Source organism: Antechinus flavipes, chromosome 1, assembly GCF_016432865.1.
Source record: "Antechinus flavipes isolate AdamAnt ecotype Samford, QLD, Australia chromosome 1, AdamAnt_v2, whole genome shotgun sequence".
Lineage (NCBI taxonomy): Eukaryota > Metazoa > Chordata > Mammalia > Dasyuromorphia > Dasyuridae > Antechinus > Antechinus flavipes.
Window position 1 is genome coordinate 289,759,885 of NC_067398.1, and position 22,948 is coordinate 289,782,832.

A 22,948-nucleotide genomic window follows, 5' to 3' on the forward strand; every position below is an offset into this window, starting at 1 on the left:
CTAATTCCTTGGAGAGTTTTAATAATATCACTATATTGACACTGTCATATTGAAAACATCCTTGACCCAAAGAAGGTAGAAAATAATTTAAATAAGAAAATACATTCATATGCAAACAAAGGACCATAGATTTAGAACTAGAAGGGACCTCAGGAGACTAATCTAGTCTTCCCTCCTCTTTTTTTTTTTTTTTTTAATTGTAAAGGAAACAGATTTCCTCAAATTTGAATAGTCAACTGCAGATATTAGGATGTAAATTTGAGTCCCATTGCTTTAAAAAAAAATTAAGATGTTTTTGACCTAAGCTTCCAAGTATATATTTTGGATGTCTGAGTGGTTAGCCTTTTGGAAGAAATACTGTACTGAAACAGTTTCTAATACGCCTTCCCATCAAAAGTTTAACTCTTTACTGACAATTAACTCCCTTCCATTGGGAAAAGTACTAAACATTGTTGAACACAGTAAAATGGTCAAGATAGTCTGTTTTTGCTCTGCCTTACCCTGTCCTTTTGCACTCCTCACCCTTAGTACTGACCTAGACATCCCTTACCATCTACCTAAACTTGTCCCCATCCCTTCTTGCACACTGGGCACATACTACTTCTGCCATTTCCCCATTATTATAATTCCTAGCATAATAACTGGTTTGGAGTAGTTACTCAAAATTTGTTAAATGAATGACTGCTATAAAACCCAGACTTCTTGCAGAATTTCTTTGTAAAATCATACATATACCCCTTTTTTTCTTTATCATAAGCTTTCATGATTTTTGTCAGGATTTTTTTTTTCTTTGTGAGTGTCCCATTCATCTTGATGTGTTTTCCTTTTTTCCATTTGATCACACCAATCATTTTTTTCTGAATTTTTGGAAACTGGGTCCTTAACTTACATCATTGATTTGTTGTTTAAACACAACCCAAAACAAATCAACTATGTTCTTCAGAAGTTATATGAAAATGCATTACTTTTCTCTGAAAGTCTTAAGTATTTTGTCTTTCTCAGATTTATAAATGCTATCTAAGCATGTGCCTCCTTTGGCAAAAGCTATTAGAAGGGACAAGTAGGCAGACACTATTTCTGGTCTTGGAACTGGAGAGATGAAAAATTTCTGTGAGACCCTGTTCCTGGAGACATGAGAGTCAGTAATAGAAAGTTGGATCTTTATTTAAGTTGGATTCTCAAAACTATATTGGCACCATAGTGAACCAAGTCAAAGCAATTTGACAAATAGTTAACTATTTATTCAATGGCTGGCACTGGGCCATAACAAGCTCTGAGGGATACTCTTATTAGCCCTATTTTACACAAGAGAAGACTCAAGCAGACATTTGTCAAATGGATTGCTCAGAGTCACACAGCTAGTATGATTTTGAGGGAAGATTGAAAAATTCAGGTCTTCCTGATTCCATGTTCATCACTCTTTCCATTTATCTAGCCACCCCATAACCCTCGCTGAAACGCACAAGTCCTATTTGTAGATTCTTGTGACACCTGTCATCTCTTTTATTTAAATTTCTCTTATTTAATTTTCTTTCCTAAACATAAAACCACTTGCGTATTCTCCAGCAAACATTATTAGGATCAAAGAAGGAAAACTTCCATTAGTGCTCTTCCAATAGAACTCTCTCTGAGAGTAGTCAAAGTTAATTATTTGTATATTTGTATCTCTAGACCTTGAGAACAGTTCCTGGCACATAGTAGGCTTTGCCTTTTAAAGTACTAAGCACTAATTTTATTTGTTTTAAAGCTAAGAATAAAAATCTTTTTCTACTTTTTTTGAGGGAGGGATGAGGAAAGGTCCATTAAGTGAACTTGATCAGTGTGAGGAATTCCTGGTGTCTCCTGATTCATATGAACAACTCATAACTAATAGTATAGAAAATTGTCTGAGGGTATTGAGATGATATTCAGCAACTTATTTGTGCTCACACAGACAGTATATATCAGAAACAATACTTGAGTTAAGAGATCTTGAATTCCAAGACCCAACTCTCTATCTACAGTTGGAGTTTTCATTCAATAAATACAAGTTTAGTTCATTATTGGTTATTATTAAATATTAAATCTTAATTACCATTAAAATATTTTATTTGATTCCATTGATGGCAAGTGGAAGGAGGGTCAATGGAGTAGCAGATTTGGAAAGGAGAGAGGATGATTAATATAGAAAATCAAATGAAGGGAGTATAGGATGAAAGAAGCAAAGGAAATGGATTCAATGAAAAAAGGTCAAGAGAGGGACTCATGTTCTGAGATTAGTATTAATTGGAGATGAACTGTTCTTGTCATATTCCACTGTTCTCTTGGGGATTAAGCTTCATAGTAAGTTGTCACCTGTAATCATTTCCCTTTGAAATAGCCATTAGCTGATTAGCCATTTTTCACAGCTCAGAGACTCAGAACTGACTGGCCTTATAAGTACAGCAATCCACCAGGGAGAGAATTAGGGCCTAAGCTTTGGTGATTAGCATCTAGGCTAAACAATTTGGTCAACTTTAAAGGTGCACAATGCCCTCCATCACATACACATTTACATATGCCAGTGCTTCCATTTAAAAAATATTGAATTTTTTCCTATTATGAAGACAAACAAGGCCATAAATATAAACTGCTTGGAAACTAAAGCATCAAGAGTTCTATAACTGGGTCTGGGAGCTTATTTTTTAAAAAATATTTTTCTAGTAAAATTGGTTTCTTTTGTATTCCTTTTAGTTTTACTTTGGACATTTAAAAATATTATTATGAAAAGAATAAATCTACTCCTAATCTGATGGAATCTATGACAGTAAAGGCCATATTTAATGTTTCCATTCCTTTCTTTTATTTTTATTATTATTGTAACTTTTTATTGAAAGAACATATGCATAGGTAATTTTTTACATTATCCCTTGCACTCACTTCTGTTTCAACTTTTCTCTTCCCTCCCTCCAACTCCTCCCCTAGATGGCAGTCAGTCTTATACATGTGTTAAATATGTTATAGTATATCCTAGATACAATGTGTGTGTGCAGAACCACACAGTTCTCTTGTTGCACAAGAAGAATTGGATTCAGAAGGTCAAAATAACACGGGAAAAAAACAAAAATGCAAGTAGTCCACATTCATTTCCCAGTGTTCTTTCTCTGGGTGTAGCTGTCCATCATTGATCAATTAGAACTGAATTAGAGCTTCTCTTTATTTAAGATATCCACTTCCATCAGAATACATCCTCATACAGTATTGTTGTTGAAGTATAAAATGATCTCCTGGTTCTGCTCATTTCACTCAGCATCAGTTCATGTAAGTCTCTCCAAGCCTCTCTGTGTTCATCCTGCTGGTCATTTCTTACAGAACAATAATCCATAACATTCATATACCATAATTTACCCAACTATTCTCCAATTGATGGGCATCCATTCATTGTCCAGTTTCTAGCCACTACAAAAAGGGCTGCCACAAACATTTTGGCACATACAGGTCCCTTTCCCTTCTTTAGTATCTCTTTGGGGCATAAGCTCAGTAGTAACACTGTTGGATCAAAGGGTATGCAGTTTGATAACTTTTTGGGCATAATTCCAGTTGCTCTCCAGAATGGTTGGATTCGTTCACAATTCCACCAACAATGCATCAGTGTTTCAGTTTTCCCGCATCCCCTTCAACATTCATCATTATTTTTCCTGTCATCTTAGCCAATCTGACAGGTGTGTTGTGGCATCTTAGAGTTGTCTTAATTTGCATTTCTCTGATTAATAGTGATTTGGAACACCCTTTCATATGAGTAGAAATAGTTTAAATTTCATTATCTGAAAATTGTCTGTTCATATCCTTTGACCATATTTATTAATTGGAGAATGGCTTGATTTCTTATAAATTAGAGTCAATTCTCCATATATTTTGGAAATGAGGTCTTTATCAGAACCTTTAATTGTAAAAATGTTTTCCCAGTTTGTTGCTTCCCTTCTAATCTAGTTTGTATTAGTTTTGTTTGTACAAAGGCCTTTTAATTTGATATAATCAAAATTTTCTATTTTGTGATCAGTAATAATCTCTAGTTCTTCTATGGTCACAAATTCCTTCTTCCTCTACAAATCTGAGAGGTCCTATGTTCCTCTAATTTATTTATAATCTCATTCTTTATGCCTAAATCATGGACCCATTTTGATCTTATTTTGGTATATGGTGTTAAGTGTGGGTCCATGCCTAATTTCTGGCATACTAAATTCCAATTTTCCCCAGCGGTTTTTGTCAAATAATGAATTCTTATGCCAAAAGTTGGGATCTTTGGGTTTGTCAAACACTAGATTACTATAGTTATTGACTATTTTGTCCTTAAACCTAATCTATTCCACTGATCAACTAATCTATTTCTTAGCCAATACCAAATGTTTTTGGTGATTGCTGCTTTATAATATAGTTTTAGATCAATCAGGTACAGCTAGGCCACCTTCATTAGATTTTTTTTTTCATTAATTCCCTTGAAATTCTTGACCTTTTGTTCTTCCATATGAATTTTGTTATTTTTTCTAGGTCATTAAAATAGTTTCTATAAATAAATAGATTAGTTTAGGGAGTATTGTCATCTTTATTGTATTCACTTGGCCTATCTAAGAGCACTTAATATTTTTCCAATTATTTAAAACTGACTTTATTTGTGTGGAAAGTATTTTGGAATTTTGCTCATAATTCCTGACTTTCCTTTTGTAAATTCCCAAATATTTTATGCTATTGACAGTTATTTTGAATGGAATTTGTCTTTGTATCTCTTGCTGTTGGATTTTGTTGGTGATGTATAAAAATGATGAGGATTTATGGGGTTTATTTTGTATCCTGCAACTTTGCTAAAGTTCTCAATTATTTCTAATAGCTTTTTAGTAGAATCTCTGGGGTTCTTTAAGTATACCATCATATCATCTGCAAAGAGTGATAATTTGGTTTTTCATTACATAATCTAATTCCTAATCTCTTTCTCAACTCTTATTGCCAAGGCTAGTGTTTTTAATACAATATTGAATAATAATGGTGATAGTGGGCAACCTTTTTTTCACTCCTAATCTTGCTGGGAATGGTTCCAATTTATCCCAATTACATATGATGCTTACTGATGATTTTAAATAGATGCTCCTGATTATTTTAAGGAAAAGTCCATTTATTCCTATATTCTCAAGTGTTTTTTGCTAGGAATGGATGTTGGATTTTATTAAATGCATTTTCTGCATGTATTGATGATCATATGGTTTTTGTTAATTTGGTTATTGATATAGTTAATTATGATAATAGTTTTTCTAATATTGAACCAGCCCTGCATTCCCAGTATAAATCCTACTTGGTCATAGTGTGTTATCCTGGGGATGATTTTCTGTAATCTTTTTGCTAATATTTTATTTAAGATTTGAACATCAATATCCATTAAGGAGATTGATCTAAAATTTCTTTCTCTGTTTTCAAGCTACCTGGTTTAGGTATATCAGTGCCATGACTGTATCATAAAAGGAATTTTGTAGGACTCCTTCAATCCCTATTTTTTCAAATAGTTTATATAGCATTGGAGTTAATTGTTCGTTAAAGATTTGGTAGAATTCACATGTAAATCCATCTGGTCTTGGAGATTTTTTCTTAGGGAGTTGGTTAATAGTGTGTTCTATTTCTTTTTCTAAAATGCGACTGTTTAACCAATTTACTTTTTCCTCTGTTAATCTGGGCAAGCTATATTTTTGAAGGTATTCTTTCATTTCATTTAAGTTATCGAATTTATTGGCATAAAATTGGGCAACATAACTCCTAATTATTGCTCTAATTCGCTCTTCATTAGTGGTGAGTTCCCCCTTTTCATTTTTAAGACTAACAATTTGATTTTCCTCTTTTCTTTTTTAAATCAGATTTACTAAGGGTTTGTCTATTTTGTTGGTTTTTCATAGAACCAACTCTTAGTTTTATTAATTAATTCAATAGGTTTTTTTACTTTCAATTTTATTAATCTCTCCTTTTATTTTTAGAATTTCAAATTTAGTGTTTGACTGGGGGTTTTTAAATTTGTTCCTTTTCTAGCATTTTTAGTTGCAAGCCCAATTCATATGACCTCTTTATCTATTTTATGCAAGTAGGCCTCTAGAGATATGAAATTTCCCCTTATTACCCCTTTGGCTACATCCCATACATTTTGGTATGACATCTAATATTGTCATTTTCTTGGGTGAAGTTACTAATTATGTTTCACCCAATCATTCTTTAGTATGAGATTATTTAGTTTCTGTATTTTCCCCTCATTTTTTAGTGAATGTTATTTTCATTGCATCATGATCTGAAAAGGATGCATTTACTATTTTTGCCCAATTTGAATTTGAATTGAGCATTTGAATTTGAGGTTTTTATGTCCTAATATATGGTCAATTTTTGTATAGGTTCCATGAACTACTGAGAAGAAAGTGTACTCCTTTCTGTCTCCATTTAGTTTTCTCCAAAGATCTATCATACATAACTTTTCTAGTATTCTATTTACCTCTTTGACTTCTTTCTTATTTATTTACTGTTTTGATTTATCAAATTCTGAGAGGGCAAGGTTGAGATCTCCCACTATTATAGTTTTATTGTCTAGTTCTTCTTGCAGCTCTCTTAACTTCTTTAAGAATTTAGATGCTACACCACTTGGTGTATATATGTTTAATATTGATATTACTTCATTATCTGTGCTACCCTTTAGCAAGATATAGTGCCCTTCCTTGTGTCTTTTAATTAGATCAATTTTTGCTTTAGCTTGATCTGAGATCAGGATGGCTACCCCTGCTTTTTTTGACTTCAGCTGAAGCACAGTAGATTCTGCTCCAACCTTTTACCTTTACTCTGTATGTATCATCCTGCTTCTAGCGTATTTCCTGTAAACAACATATTGTAGGATTCTGGCTTTTAATCCATTCTGCTAACCATTTCCTCTTGATGGGGAGTTTACCCCTTTCACATTTATGGTTAAAATTATTAATTCTGTATTACTTACTATCTTGTTAACCCCTGCTTATGCTTTTCTCCTTTTCTTCCCCCTTACCCTCCTCCCCAGTATTAAACTTGGGAGCATCACTTGCCTCTCACAGCCTTCCCTTGCTTCTCAGAACCCTCCCTTTTTAGGATCCCTTCTACCCATCTTAAAGCTCCTCCCCCTGTCTTACCCCTTTTCCTCACAATTTCTGTATTCTCTTGCACTTAGCTTACTCCTTCCCTTTTCACTTTTCCCCTCCTGCTTTTCAATGAGGTGGGAGAAGTTTCACCTTAAATTGAATGTCTAATATTTTTCTCTTTAAGCCAATTTTGATGAGAGTAAGATACACACTATGTTCATCCCCCTCCATTCTTTCTCTCAGATATAATAGGTTTCCTTTACCTCTTCGTGAGATGTAGTACTCCCACTTTACCCTTTTTCTGGAACAATTTCCTTTCCACCTCTAGTTTCTAGAACAAATTATACATGTGTTCTTTATATATCTTTATAACAAATATAGTTCCCATGATTTCTTTTTACCTTTTTAGGTTTCTCTTGAGTCTTATATTTGGAGATCAAACTTTTTGTTTAGTTCAAGTTTTTTCATCAGAAATAGATGAAATTCACTTATTTCATTGAATGTCCATCTTCTTCCCTGGGAAAAAAATGATCATTTTGGCTGGTAAGTTATTTTTGACTGCATACCAAGTTCCTTAGCCTTTCGGAATATCAGATTCCAGGCCCTTTGATCCTTTAATGTGGACACTGCTAGATCCTGAGTAATCTTTATTGTGGCTCCTCCATATTTGAATTTATTTTTTCTAACAGCTTGTAGTATTTTTTCCTTCATCTGATAGTTCTGGAATTTAGCCACTATATTTCTTGGAGTTTTGATTTTGGTATCTCTTTCAGTAAGTGATCGATGAATTCTTTCAATATCTATTTTACCCTCTGTTTCTATAACATCTGAGCAGTTCTCTTTGATAATTTCCTAGAAAATAGTGTCCAAGCATTTTTTTTTTCATCATATTTTTCAGGAAGTCCAATAATTCTCAGATTGTCTCTCCTAGATCTATTTTCCAGGTCTGTTGTTTTCCCAAGAAGGTATTTGACATTTTTTTCCATTGTTTGATTTTTTTGGTTTTGCTTGATTGATTCTTGGTGTCTCTTCAAGTCGTTCAATTCCATTTGTTCAATTCTGATTTTTAATGAATTCACTTTTTTATATTTTTTTCTAATTGTCCAATTGAGTTTTTAAGTGAGTTGTTTTGTTCTATGGAATTTTTTTCCATTTTGACAATTTTATTTTTTAGAGAGCTATTTTCTTTTTCCAATCCATTAATTCTGTTTTCCTTGGGGTTGTTTACCTTTTCCAATTCACTAATTCTGTTTTTCAAGGATTTGATTTCTTTATCCACTCTATTTTTAAATGAGTGGGATGACTTATCCAGATTCTCTTGCCAAGCTTCCTTTTCCCATTTTTCTTCTTACTCTCTTGTGAGAGCATTTTAAATTTCTTCTGTTAGAGTCTTGTGTGTTGAGGACCAGATCATATCTCCCTTTGGGGATTCATCTGGAGACAGTCTGTTTTTAGTCTCCTCAGGGTTTAAGATCTACTCTCTATCTGTACAGATGCTATCAATAGTTAGAACCCATTTAAATTTTTTTGCTCATTTTGTCAAAGAAGAATCAAATAAAATGAACTAACAAAAAAAGAAATGCAGTCTGCCTTTTTTTTTTTTTTTTTTAAGTTGGGGGTGCTGGATGGTATTACCAAGCTTCCTCTACAGACTTCAGGGGCAGCAATGAGGCACTAGCAGGACAGCAATGACTGTTTGTCTGTGCCCTGAGATTCTGAGAGCGTTCTGAGATACTCTGGGTAAGTGTGGCCAGGTCCCAAGAGACCTTAGCTTTTTGGGGTTATAGTCTTTATCCCCTGTGTTTATAGCTTCTCTGCTAAGGTACTGGTTTGCTGCCAAGGCAAAGTAGCCATTCTGTGGTAAAGTTCTCCCCGTAGAAACGGCTGAGATCATACCTCACACCCCTCCAATCTGCTCAGTGTGAGCTGCCTGCTGTATTCTCACTGCCTGCCCTCAGTCTGCGCCCGATCTGACCGTCCCCATCTGAGCAAAAACAGACCTTTTCTGGCGAATTTTGAACATATCTTCTATTGGTAATTATTTGTGTTTTTTTTTCTTCAGTCAAACACTAATTCCAAGGCCTTGTCATAAAATAAAATATTCTGAGAGGAAAGACAGAGCTTAAGTAGATGTGTATGTCCTCTCCATCATCTTGGCTGGAAGTCTCACCTCCATTCCTTTCAAATGATATTAAATATAAGCTCTTATTATTGGAAAGAAATTCAAACATTATAGAGCATTTTAATGAATTCTTTATATGTAGCTCAAATAGAGACTTCGTTTCAGCCATGTAAGATATACCAGGAGAACTGAATAGAAGTTATTCAAATAGTAGATGAATGAGCAACTCTATCATTCTTCAGTTGAGGTTGATGGCATGAGTGCCATTGTACATGATTTCTTATTCTCTTCTACCTTTTTTTCCTCAAAGCAGATCTCATGGTATTAGATTGCTTTACTTCTTTTTGTGGGACTTTTTCCAGAAAATATTATAATACGTCTTGTTGAAAATGAAATGACAATAGCACCAACTTCAATAAAGGAAAAAAAAGTATTTAGGATGAGTGAAATTATATTTGGAAATCAGATAGCCAGTCAGCTGCTTGTACTGAACTGGGAGATAGAAAAAGACAAAAGCAGTACCTATTCTCAAGGCAAGTACATTCTAAAGGGTGAGAGCACATGTAAATAACTAGTTATCTATAGATGAATAGTGATAAGGTGAAAAATAGCAAACGGAAAGACATTAGAGGATAAAGGTCCTAGAAGCTCTTACTGCAGGTGTGATTAGAGCTGAAGGAAGAGCTTGAAGGAAGCCCTAAGAGGTAAGAGGTGGAGGTTAAGAGGAAGAAATATTCAAGTTCAGTCAGTGCAAAAGTGTGGAGATGGGAGTTGGTGTATATGTATATGTAAAGACTGGCAAAAGTAGTTCAATATGGTGCATAGAAGTGTGAGAAGACTAGAGAGGTAGGAAAGGGGCAAAAACTAAACCAAAACTTTTTTCATTTGTTCCTAGAAGGGATAGGGAACCACAGGCACTCATTTTATAAGGGGAGGAGGGATGATATGATCTTGACTTTAGAAAATGTAACCCTTTGGCATTTGAGTGGAGAATGGATTGAAGAAAGGAGAACCTTGAAATAGAGAGACCAATTAGATGAGTAGGACACCAGATGCACTTTGCAAAGTTCGTTTTTGAATGTGTACTTGCTATGTAATACTTTAGATAGTGAACTGTTTGGGAATAGCAAGGCTAAATATCCTGTTTTTGGTCATGGTACTACTGATTAGGAAAATCAGCTACATTGCAAATTATTTTTATTAATTTGATTTTTCTGGCTCCGTTAAGGAACAGTATTTTCATGAAGAAGTAAATTCTTTTAGGCTTTTTAGATACTTCCTAGTGATTCAAGGACTGTTATCTATAGAAAGATCTAGCAGCTAAAAGATTTAGCCTGCTCATCCATTAGGTTATTAAACTTAGGTTTGGCTTTAAGAATTACTTCCTTTGCAGAATCTGGAAATGATAAAAGACAGTTTCCTCTGGCTAATTTTTGATGTATAACATTCTAGGACCAGGAACAGTCAATTTGTTAGTGACTTAAAAAACTTAAAATTTACCACCTCCAACTCACCCCTGGTAATTTCCATCTTAGGACATTATGAAAGGAACCTTAAATTGTCAAAGAGAGGAAGATGTGGAGATGGATTGTAGATAGAATAAGTCTGAGATGACAAAAGTATAAGATTTTTCATCTTTATTCATAAAAAAGTCAGATTTGGGCAATGAGATTAGGGCTGAAAGTTAGATTACCATCACCTTCTAATTTTCAGAGTTTTTTTGGAAGAGGGAAGAGGGAAAAGCACTTAAAACCACAAAAATCCTTGAAAGGGACAAGTGAAGTCACATTCTTTACCACCCTTACTATCAGCATGGATTTCTAGAGTTCATCTGGTCCAGAATGCACTGAATTCATTGAAACAGTTTTGATTTAATTCTAGGATTCATTTCAAATGGTCCTTTTGAAAGGGTAAATCCAAGGATATGGTGTCTAACAGTTCCTAGAATTTTGAATATTAAGTTTTATGTATATACTCTTTGTTTTCTAATGTTTTGGAATTTCTCCCCACATTTCTTCTCCAAAATAAATCTTCCTTTGTTTCCCATCAATTTTGATGCAACTAAGCCTGCTTAAAAACTCCTGTATAAACAGTTCTGAATTACTAGAAGCTTACAAACAAAGCAAAATGAAATGAAAACCATTCCCAGGCAGGAGAGCTGATTTTGACACAAGTAGAAAAAATACTCCTTGAAAAAGTTAATACAAAACTAAAGACTTCCACTTAGGAATCTTTCTAGAAGTGAGGTCAAGCATTTTTTTATGCTTTGTTGATATTTTATTGTTACTATAAAATAGGATAGCCAAGATCTATAAAAAGGAAACCTTATGGTTCAGATTTATCGTGATATGTATTCTGAACCGTTTAATAAAACAAAACTTAAAGCCTTTAGATTTTCTTCAGTGGTTAATACAATGCATATTCTTGGCAGAGCCTAGCTTCCATCTGTTGGTTGTGCTCTGGTTCATAGAGTTGGTGCAGGTAATAAGATTATAAAACATGTCTGTTGCTTGCCAGCTACCACACACTAATAATAATAGAAGTCATAATTCATTGAAATCCTGGAGTTTTAGATTTTACTCCTTTTGCTTATTATTATTTTTTTAATTTAAAGGGGTTAGAAATAAAACATAATGTTGAAAATAAATGGGTCTTCTTCCACACACTCCTGGAGACAAAGGAAACAAAAGTGAAGTCCACTTAATCAGGATTGATTGGTTTCTCCAGTTCCTTCAGTTGGTTATTTCTGAAGCTTCAGTGACATTCCCAGATTCTTATCAGAAGATTTTTTTTAAATCCTGGTAGATATTTTAAACAGAAATATAAAAAGAAAAAAAATTAAAGTGGTTCATATTTTCAGTATCCAAGGATTTTTTTTTTAAATGACCAATTCACATTCTAAAAGGATTGTAATTTTTTAGGCTGAAAGAGAAGAGAAGAAATTTCCAGTTGGAAATTTTGAATTTTATCTCAACTAATTTCTTTTCCTCAAAACATCTTCTTTTACTTTGGTTGTTATTGAGTTCTTCCCAATATGTCAAAATCTTTATGACCCCTTTTGGGGTTTTCTTACCAAAGATTCTGGAATGATTTGCAATTTTCTTTTCCAACTCACTTTTTTTAAAATACAAATGAGGAAACTGAGGAAAATAGGATTAAGTGACTTTCCCTGTGTCACACTGCTAGTGTCTCAGGTTGGATTTGAAATTGGGAAGTTGAATTTTCCTGATTCTGAGGCTCTATCCACTGTAGAATACTTGGTTGCCTCTTCTTTTGCTTGTGTCCCATCAATTTTGATGGAAATTTTGTTGTTGCTACACTTTCTGGGTTATTTGTGGATAGAAATTAAATTTAAACTGATTTAAAACATTTAGGCATGACTTTGCAAACAGGTTTCTTTCAATAGTGCTTCTGTTCAAAGATGAAATCATAGAGCAGGAATTTCAACTTTTTTGGTTTTGATATCCTAGAACCCTTTAGAAGGCTGGTGAAATCTTATGGCTCCTTCTCAGAATGTTTTTAAATACACAAAATAAATTACCTATGATGCAAAGGAAACCAATTATATTGAAAAAGTTAAAAAGTTTGTGGACTTCAGGTTAAGAACCTCTGCCCATAGAGTGATTATTACTTGTGTATGGATGTGGCTAAAAAATTGGATGTACTTCATTTAAGATTTGGAAAAATCAAACTGACCTGATATCTTGAGCTACTTGGTTGTGTCTGTGTGGGTACATAGCTTTAGAGTTCGTTTTTCTTAATTTTTCTTGTATACTGTGAATTAAAAAAAAGAAAAAGTTTGTGGTGTTCTCTTCTTTTATATTATAGAATATGATGGTTCTCTGTGGAAGCAGTTTCTTGGGGAAGTTTTCTAGAAATAGCCTTCGTTTCAGTTCCAAGTAATAATCACTCCAAAGGCATCCAGCTGATAAAATCCAAATGTTTATTTTCTCCTTCCAAGTCTTCTCTCTTTCCTTGGGCCCAGTTAGCTTTCTTAGAGGCCTATCTTTCAGTGGAGAAGTGAAGGAGGAGAGCCTGCCACCACGGTGGTGTGAGATGGGTTGAATGAATCTGGCTCTGCCTCCGAGATTGGGCTTCTTCTGAACTGACTCACTTCACTAACTCAGCTCCTTTTTATCCTCTTTTAGAGGTGTGAACTCAAAGGTTGACTCCTCCTCTGAGAGAGTGGGATTATGGGATCTGAGAGTGGGATTGTGGGTTTCTGGCTTGTGAATCTCATACTGAATACTGACTTGTGAATCTCCCCAAAGTGTGAACTCTACTGAATACTTAAATGCATTAGTGAGCTAGAGAGTTTGCTACGTACCCTGCTAAATTAGGCAACTGACTTATCACTTTGTAAGGATTCTAACAAAAGTTCATTAGCACTTGAGGTGGTGGTATCAAGAAACCTCATTAGGGCTGTGCCTTAAAGAAATAGAGGGCTTTATTGAGGTAGAGGTAAAGAGAAAATGTGTTCTGTGAAGTACAGGTGATAATTGGCCAGTGCAAAGGCATGGGATAATACAATTCATTGCAAAAAGTTTTAAAAACTAAACCAAGGACTTTATATTTAGTCCTAAAAGGGAATTGATTGAGTAGAGTAGTGATATCATCATAGTTTGGCTTAAGGAAAATCAATTTGACATCAACTTTGTGGATAATGAATGATGGACCCAGCAGGGCTGCCAATTCAGAAATTGTTGGAAAATGTAAATAAGAGGTGCTTAGGGCTTGAATTAAGGTGATAACTGTGTTAATGAAAGAAGGGATCAGATGTGAGAGTTGCTGTGGTAGTAAAAATGGAGAGATTTGTAGACTGATTGGATGTGCTGGAAAATCAGGTAACCTCTATGAGGCTTAGTTTTTTCATCTTGAAAATAAGAGGATGATCTCATGTCTTTTTCAACTCTAGATCTCTGATCCTATATGTAAATACTACGTTGTATCAAAATTGGAGATTTTAGGTTTATCAACATTGACAAAATGTCTCAAGCCTCTTTCTAATTCTGAATACTGGAATCCTTACTTTATGGTACATGAAACATTAAATAAATGGATGCTGAGTTTATATAGAATAGTATACTTCTGTGCAAAGTGTTGAAGTCAAAAAGGAGGACAAAACCAAACTGTCACAGGAAGCTTCCATTCCATTAGGGAAGGTAACATGACAACTACCAGTATTAAGTGATAGCTCTAAGAAAAATATTCAATTAACCATAAAATTTAACTTTGTTTTATTTTATTTTCTAAATTATATGTAATCAAAATATTTTAACATTTTGCTTTTTAAAATTTTGAATCCCAAGTGAGTCTCGAATTTTCCCTCCTTGGGAAGACAAGCAATTTAGTATAGATCATACATGTATAGGTAATGTAAAACATTTCTATATTAGCCATGTCACTATTCATTATTGATAATTAAGAACAGCTCTCATTTATATGATACTTGAAGATTTATAAAGCCTCCTTCATCACTACAACCCTGTAAAGTATTCCATAAGGTATCTATAAAATATTTATTATTTCATCTCTTGTGAATGTATACATAGTTTATCCTGTGCATTCCTTTAGTAAAGACTTTTGTGTTGAAAGTAAGAAGTAACGTCTAAGCGATTTATGGAAGGAAAAGTGGAACAGAGTTAGCCTTCAAGCCAGAAAGACCTGGGTTCAAGTCCCATCTATCTCTCACACATAGTGAATGAGTAATCATAGGCAAAGAAAAAAAATTAACCTTGGTGATCTCTAGGCAACTTTCTGAGACTCTTAAGTTGCAGAATAGGTGACCAATCTGTGTTATTTGAGATAACTCTTTACTAGAAGCTCCCTTCACCATTGAAATTACAGGTCCATTCCTTATTTTGTCTCTCTGTGATAGACATTACAGTAAAGATCACATTCCTTGGATTGGAAACTCAGTATTATCCTTATTTAGTATTGAATGATTGCAGTAAGACTGCTATGTTTCCTTTCTCCCTTCCTCCCTCCCTCCCTCTTTCTTTCCCTCCCTTCTTAAAAAAGCTTAGAAAATAACTTGAAAGTTGGGAACTCTTCTAGGTTCATCAGGATATTATTAAGGCCTTTAGATTGGGGCAGAGTACTTTGGGAACTAGAACTTATGGTTATATCTCTATTTAAATAGTTTATGGTCTTTTTATTTTATTTTAATGATACAAGTTATTTTCTTGATTTGAAGAACTGCTTGAAAGTTCAAATAAATCTGTGGACACATAGATATTTCCTTCTGTGATGCAGAATGCATTTCCTCCATTCTATCTATGCTTAATCATAAGTTTGGCAAAGAGTGTGCACCTATTGTCCTGAAGTACCCTCTTGTCATCTTAAGGGTTCTAGCTGAGCAAATGAATGGGCCGGCCCCTCCTTATTCTCATCATGCAACTAGCCTAATTTCTTGATTACTAATATTTCTTTGATGAGATCCTTTAGTCCACATTCATAAATCTGAAAAATTAGGGGAATTTGTCTCCTAATACAAAGGAGATATGTTTTAAATTTGAATTTATTTTTTAATTTTATTTTTTCTTTTAACAGATGAAGAACACCGAGAATCGTCATGCCATGGGTTCCCAGTATAGGATGCATTCTTATTATCCCGCGACTTCATACCTGAGCCAGAGTGTGTCACAGATTTTCGCTTTTGAAGATAGCCCTTCTTATTCTGAAGCCAAAGCAAGTGGTAGGTGCACAGTTACCTTGACCTGAGTTTAGATGGAGAGGAAAGTGTCTCACACTGAGGGAATAGCTATTTACTAATTGGATAAGATTCAGTAATGTTAGAAAGTTTTGTCACAGTAATTTATTTTATATGGATTCTCTTAAAATCATCTTTTAAAGAAACATTACTATTTCCCAATATAATCCACCTTTTTAACAAAAAAGTATAGTTAATCAAAACCAGTCAACACAACACATTGGTCATATTTGAGAATGTGTGCCTTATTTTACTTCTTTAGTCCTTTGAGGTGGGAGGGAGTATCAGTCCTCAGAAATCACCATTGGTCACTGAACAGTTTTTCTGAACTCTTTTAGAATTATTTTTCTCTTTTTTGTATGTACATTATTCTCCTAGTTTGGGTTACTTTATTCTTTTGCACTGATTTTTAATAAAACAGTTTTTTCCTGTTTTATATTTCTGAAATGACAAAAGAAAGAGTAGAAGAAATTAAGATTAAGAAAAATACTTAATATATTGAAATTAGTTGCAGAAATAATTTCATGATTATAAATATCTTTGCATGTTTATATTCCACACAAAATTCTTTAGTCTGACATTTAAGACTCTAACCTTATTTCTTATTATCTCTCAAGAAGAACCCTTTGATAGTTGATTCTGAATTATTTGATATTCTCCCACATAAGAGTGGGTTTTTCTACCTCTCCACACCTTTGTTAAGAAGAATATCCCCATGCAGATATGGGGAGTGTGGTGGACAGTGCCAGAGGGCTTGATTTAAGACTCTTTTCACTTAGATTGATCCAGGGAAAGAAATGTCTCTGGGGTCAGGGGACTTTGGTTCATATCCTTCCTTTGCCACTGAATTCCCTGTGTGACCTCTTGCAAGTAACTTAATCTCATCTAGGCCTCAGTTGGGTTGGAATCTTAGATGGCCTTTAAGATCCCTTGTTGTAAATCTTTGATCCTGGTGATCTTTTGGGATTTTGACTTACTCATTTGTAAAATGAGGAAGTTCACAGTGAGTGACTTTTAAGATTACTTACAGGTACAAATTTGTAACCCTAAAATTCTCCTGTTCTGCCTCCGATGCTTAATGACCTCTAAGTTCATTTAAAGCCCTTAAGTCTGTGATCTGAAGGCCCATTTCAGATAAAACCTCTGTCATAATAAATCTTTTAATTACTCTACTTGTGAATGCCTTTTCCCTACACTCCCCTTCTTCTCTGTACTTGGTCAGTATCTAATTTGTACTTTCCACAGAAGAGAACATTTATTAAGAACTTGTATTTTGTGCTTTGTGAATATTGTCATATTTGTTGCTTTCATAAAGTGCTTTCAACATATAATGTTATTATAATTAGTATTTGTATGTTCTTTCTTCCTTCATCCAACTTTATTTTTCACTGCATCCCAATACCAACTTTAGGTGTGTCAGAGTAATTAATTAACCTTATTTTAGACTTGGACAACTTACTATACTGTAGGCACAGTAGATGCTCATTCACTTGTTCATTAATTCAGCAATGAATAAATGAATTAATTATTTCTTTGAATTATTGTTTTCTGGACATAACTAAACCAGACTTTTTATGAAAAGCAAATACATTGGAATGGAAGGTTCTTAAGGACAAGGGTGTGTTTCATTTTCATCTTTTTACTCTTAACATTGAGTACCTGAGGCCTGACTTAGGTTTTCAATAATGTTGGTTGATTGGTTAAATAATTATTATTCTGTCCTACCCTATACAGCCTATATATTGTCCTATATGATAAGTGTCTCAATAGGTTAGAGATGTGTCATTCCCTGAAATTTCTGAAATACATTCTCAGTAAAAGAATATTTCCATAAAGAAAAGTGAGAACTCTTTATTGTAAGCATAATAGAAGATGACTGAAGGTGTTGGAAATTTTGACAAAGGTTCATGAGAAGAGACATAAATTGACAAAGACATGTTATGAGGGCAAGGGAAAAATCTTGGTATCTGTGAAGGGCAGAATTAAGAGTTTTTGTTTAATAAATGCAGCAGTAGAAAAGGAAATGAAAAACTTGAACTTGGCACTTAGGTGCCTACATAGATGGGAAATAAAAATCCATCAGGAAAAAAGAGGGGTACTTTGATAAAAGTAGTGTAACATTAGATATATTTTTTAAAAATTAAATAAAAAAATATTTATTAGAAATAAGATTCAAGAATAATTCTGTGAAGAATAAAAGGAGTATCAGCCACTAGTGGAAATTTGGACAGGAAAGATTACAACTTAGCAAGAAAGGAAAAGTAATATAGTAAGAGAAACAAAGTAAAGGCCAGATAGGACTCTGCAAAGTAATATTATGATGATCTTCAAAGAGGAACTATATAGACAGTTTCCCCCTCCTCCCCCCCGGAATTGGAAGTTATTTTGAAACTAAACTATGTGCTTAAAATGAGTGAGCTTTAATGTTCAGATTCTAGTTTAACTGATAAAAAGAGTTTGCTTCCAGAAGTCAGATAATTGTCTTACATTTTTGTTCTTCCTAAGTGACTATTGGAATAGTTTTGATTGTTTTCTTTTAATATTTTATTTGTAACTATAGTAACTTTATATGGGACATAGCAAAGACTTGATTGTTTTGTATTGTGAATACAATATATTTCTGTAGGAAAAGCTTCAAAGATCAGAGTGGATGTGATATCTGCAGAGAAAAGAAGGGGCAGAGTAAAGTGTTTTATTTATTAAAGTATGGATTCATACACATCTTAGGAAAGAGATCTTTCAGAATGAATGGTTAAATAAGCAGCAAATAGGAGTCTTCTTTTGATTCCTTACTAAAGGGGTAGCAAAGCAATCATATTATGTTGACCTTATATGAACAATATCCTTGTATATGAGTGAAATGATATAGAGCCTCTTCAGATTATTTGAATCTGATAACTATTACCCAATTCTGATTACATATTTTGGAATAAATAGACTAAGAAGTGTTCTACTAATTATTAATTTTGGAACAAAAAACTTGAGAACTCTAAAGGAAGAGAATAGGTAATGGGTTCATCATGATTAGTAGGAGAAGGTAAAGACTTCAAAAGAGAAAAGGATGATTAGGGAAATAAGATGATTTCTGAGATAGGAATTTGGATTTCTAGTCCAGTTTAAACTATGACAATAATGATGGCAAAGATGGAATTCCCATAAGCAGAAGCAGTAAATTGAGATCCATAAGGCAGCTTTAAGTTGAAAATGTAGGGCTAGGAAAAACTCCCTTCTATATCTGCCAAATCAAATACCACAAGTACAACATGAGAAAAGTATCAGTACATATGGCAGGGTTGTGAGATCTAAGAAGAGAATTAACAAAAATACCCATGATCCTGGGTATGTATACCCTCATGCACAAAATACAGTTAAATAAGAAAGTTGAATTTGTGAGGATGCAAATTAGATTTTACAGATTTATAACTTAGACTTATTAGGGATGTTATCTATGCCTGGAATATGACTATGAAGGGTAAAACTTTATTCAAAAGATACAGAATAAATAAATTATATTCACTTATAATTTTCTTCTTGTATATTAAGAAGATATACTTAAATTAGTAAATCATGAAACAAGAGGACATATGAGTGAGGATTATTGAAACAGTAAATAGTCTTTATTTCTTGGGAGTATTCTACAGATTACCTGGATAGAACATTGACATAGGAAAAGAGTTTGGAATGTAGATCATGACAGAAGATGTGGCATGGAGAGAATGTTATAGAAAATTTGTGTTCTTTCAAGTGTCTGTTGAAATTCTCTCTACCCAAAGCTGATAATTTCTTGACATGTGTTAATTAAAATTTCATTCCTCAAAACATAGATGAAGTAATGTGGACTGCTCTCTTGAATCAGATTCTGGCAAACAATGAAGCAACAAGGTTGCTAAAGTAGAAATGATGGTAACTTAAGCATGAAAATTTGTTTCATTTTAGAATTTGGGATAAAAAAAGAGGATGAAAGTTGGACATTAATCCGACATTTCACCCTAGATATTGAAAGAATAGATTTTAAAGAATTCAATGACAATTGATTTAAGAGGGACAAGAAACTTTTAAAATCTTAAAAGATTAAATGTTTTCTGGAGGGGTGTTTTTTGTTCTTACCTTGAAAACATCATTTTCAGATTGACCCCAATTCCATGAATTGGTTTACTTAACCAAGTAAAATTAAAACTATATTCTTATCTTACTTCATTAAATATTTCACTATTATATGTTAAAAAAGTTAACATTCACTTTTAAAAATCTCCCCTTCTTGAAAAGGCAAGCAATTTGATATTAATTATACATGTGAAATCAGATAAAACATATTTCCATATTAAAATACTTAATCTAAGTTCAGAATTTATTTTTTCTCTCTCTGGAAAAAGTATTTTTCATAATGAGTTCCTTGGAATTGCTTTGAATCTTTAACAGTTGTTCATTATTACACATTATTGTTATTATATTCAGTGTTCTCTTGGTTCTGCTCACTTCACTTTGCATCAGTTTGTGTAAGTTCTCAGGTTTTTAACAAACATTCTATTCATTTTTTACAGCACAATAGTATTCTATCACAATCATATACTACAACTTGGTCAGCCATTCTAGAATTAATGGACATCTTGATTTCCAGTTCTTTGCCACCACAAAAAGAGCTGGCATAATTTTTTTTTTTACACAAATAAATCCTTTTCCCTTTCTTTGATCTCTTTACTATAGTTTAGCGTCAGGATCAGAGGGTTAAAGGACAATTTTATGGTCCTTTTTGTGTAGTTCTAAATTGCTCTGTAAAGTAGTTGAACTATTTACAACTTCACCAGAAGTGCATTAGTGTCCCAGTTTTCCGAACAACATCTGTCATTTTCCTTTTCTGTCATCTTTGCCAATCTGATGGTACTTAGAATTGTTTTAATTTAGATTTCTTATACTTAGCAGTGATCTAGAGCTTTTTTATGTGATTATTGATGACTTTGATTTCTTCTGAAGACTACTTATTCATATCCTTTGATTATTTATCAATTGGGGAATGGTTCTTATTTTTATACATTTGATTCAGTTCTCTATATATTTGGGAAATGAAGTCTTTATCAGAGAAACTTGCTGTAAAATTCCTATCTCTAGTTTCTTGCTTTCCTTCTAATTTGACGCATTGCTTTTATTTATACAAAAGAACAAATTAAAAAATCCATTTTTCTTTCTGTGATTTTTCTCTTTTGGTTATAAGGTCTTGCATCATCCATAGATCTAACAGGTACATTTTCCCATGCTTCCCTAACGTACTTACGGAAGTACATTGGTGTCCAAATTATTTTTCCGTTTTGACCTGATTTTAGTATACAGTGTGAGATAACTGGTCTCTGACAAACTGCTTTCTAATTTTCTTAGCAATTTTTGTTAAATAGTAAGTTCTTGTCCATGGAGCTCTGTTTGGGTTTATAAAACATTAAATTATGGTCATCACTGAAATATTGAAATAAACAAATACGTGTATACATATAGAAAATGAGATGAATAGAACCACTGGGCTTGGAATTAGGACCTCTCATCTTCCTGAATTCAAATCTGCTTACTTACTGGCTGTAGGATTCTGGGCAAGTCACTTAGTCTATTTATCTTAGTTCCTCCTCTTTACAATGAGCTGCAGAAGGAAATAGCAAACCATTCTAGTACCTTTGCCAAGAAATCCCCAAATATAATTATTACTGAAATAACTGAATAACAACAACAAATACATACATATAATTTAAGTATTTGCATCTCAGGTACCTATTTTTAAATCCATATTTTGAAATATTTGTAAAAAGAGGACAACTGGATAAAAATGTAAACCAAATGAAATAGAAGAAATATTTCAAAAAACAAAAAAAGATTATTGTGCTCATTTAATATTATGTATCATATAGCTATTCTATTCCATTAATACACCACTCTTAGCCAAGTGAAAATCTTAAGTAAAACAAAAAATATAATGAACCTCATCTAAAAGCATATAACATCTCCCATCTAAGGAATCTATCTCAACTTCTCTATTTAAAATTTTTTTTAATTAATGGAAATAGTTCTCTTCCATCCTTCATCCCACTAAAAAAATATGAATGAGAAAAAAGAAAAACAAAGTCTTGGTAATAAATATGCATCTCTAATAAAAACAAATTTTCTTATTGGTACATTTTCTTTCTCTCTCTCTCTCTTTCTCTCTCTCTCTCTCTCTCTCTCTCTCTCTCTCTCTCTCTCTCTCTGTCTCTGCATGCATGTTTGTATGTTGTATCTTGCACCTGTGTGTGTAAACATTTTTTTTTTCAATCTGTACCCTTAATCCATTGCCTTTATATCAGAGTATTTTATCATCATGTTTGGAATGGTCATTATTTGATAATAGTACTTATAGTTTTCAAAATAGTCTTTAAGGTATTGTTAATATATAAATTGTTCTCTTGGTTCTGTTTTATCATTTATAATAGTCTTCAGAATTGTTCATTTTTTATAATATTTATATTAAAATATGAACTGTTTTTCTGGTTGGTGGTGAATTGTTCATTTTTTATAATATTTATATTAAAATATGAACTGTTTTTATGGTTGGTGGTGATTTTCTTCTTTTAAAATAATACAGTTCTCTCTGGGAAAGAGCAGGTTTCTCGGGGAGGTTTTCCTGGAGGCAGCCTTAGTTGCAGTTGAAAGTAATAATCACCCAAATGCAGCCAGGTGCTAAAAGTTCAAATCTTTTATTGTCTCCAATATAGCTCGGTTAGTTTTTCTTAGAGACCTATCTCTCTGCTTGGTTCTAAGAGCTCTTGCAGCTTTGTCCTTTGCTTCTGCCTCTGCCTCCAGCCAGCACCAAGGTAAAAGTTGTAATGAATCTTTCTTGCCTCCGAGAGAAGGCTTCTGGCTCTCCCAGAGTGCTCTGTGTCTGGCCCAGAGTGCTCTTCTCCAATGTACTTCAGCTGAACTCCCTTCAACTGGGTCTCTGCTTTCTTCTTAAATATCAGAGAGTGGGATTATGGATTTTCTCCCATAGTGTTCTCTGGCCCTAAGAGCTTCAAG

The 22,948-nt window shown here is 33.4% G+C and overlaps 1 protein-coding gene across 1 annotated transcript in view; it reads left to right on the top strand.

The window, feature by feature from the left end:
- DMRT1 (doublesex and mab-3 related transcription factor 1) overlaps nt 1-22,948 on the top strand; it is a 151,048-nt gene that overhangs the window by 75,547 nt on the left and 52,553 nt on the right. Inside the window, exon 4 of the mRNA XM_051962416.1 lies at nt 15,760-15,904. Coding sequence (XP_051818376.1) covers nt 15,760-15,904 — 145 coding nt within the window. The remainder of the gene's footprint in view (nt 1-15,759; nt 15,905-22,948) is intronic.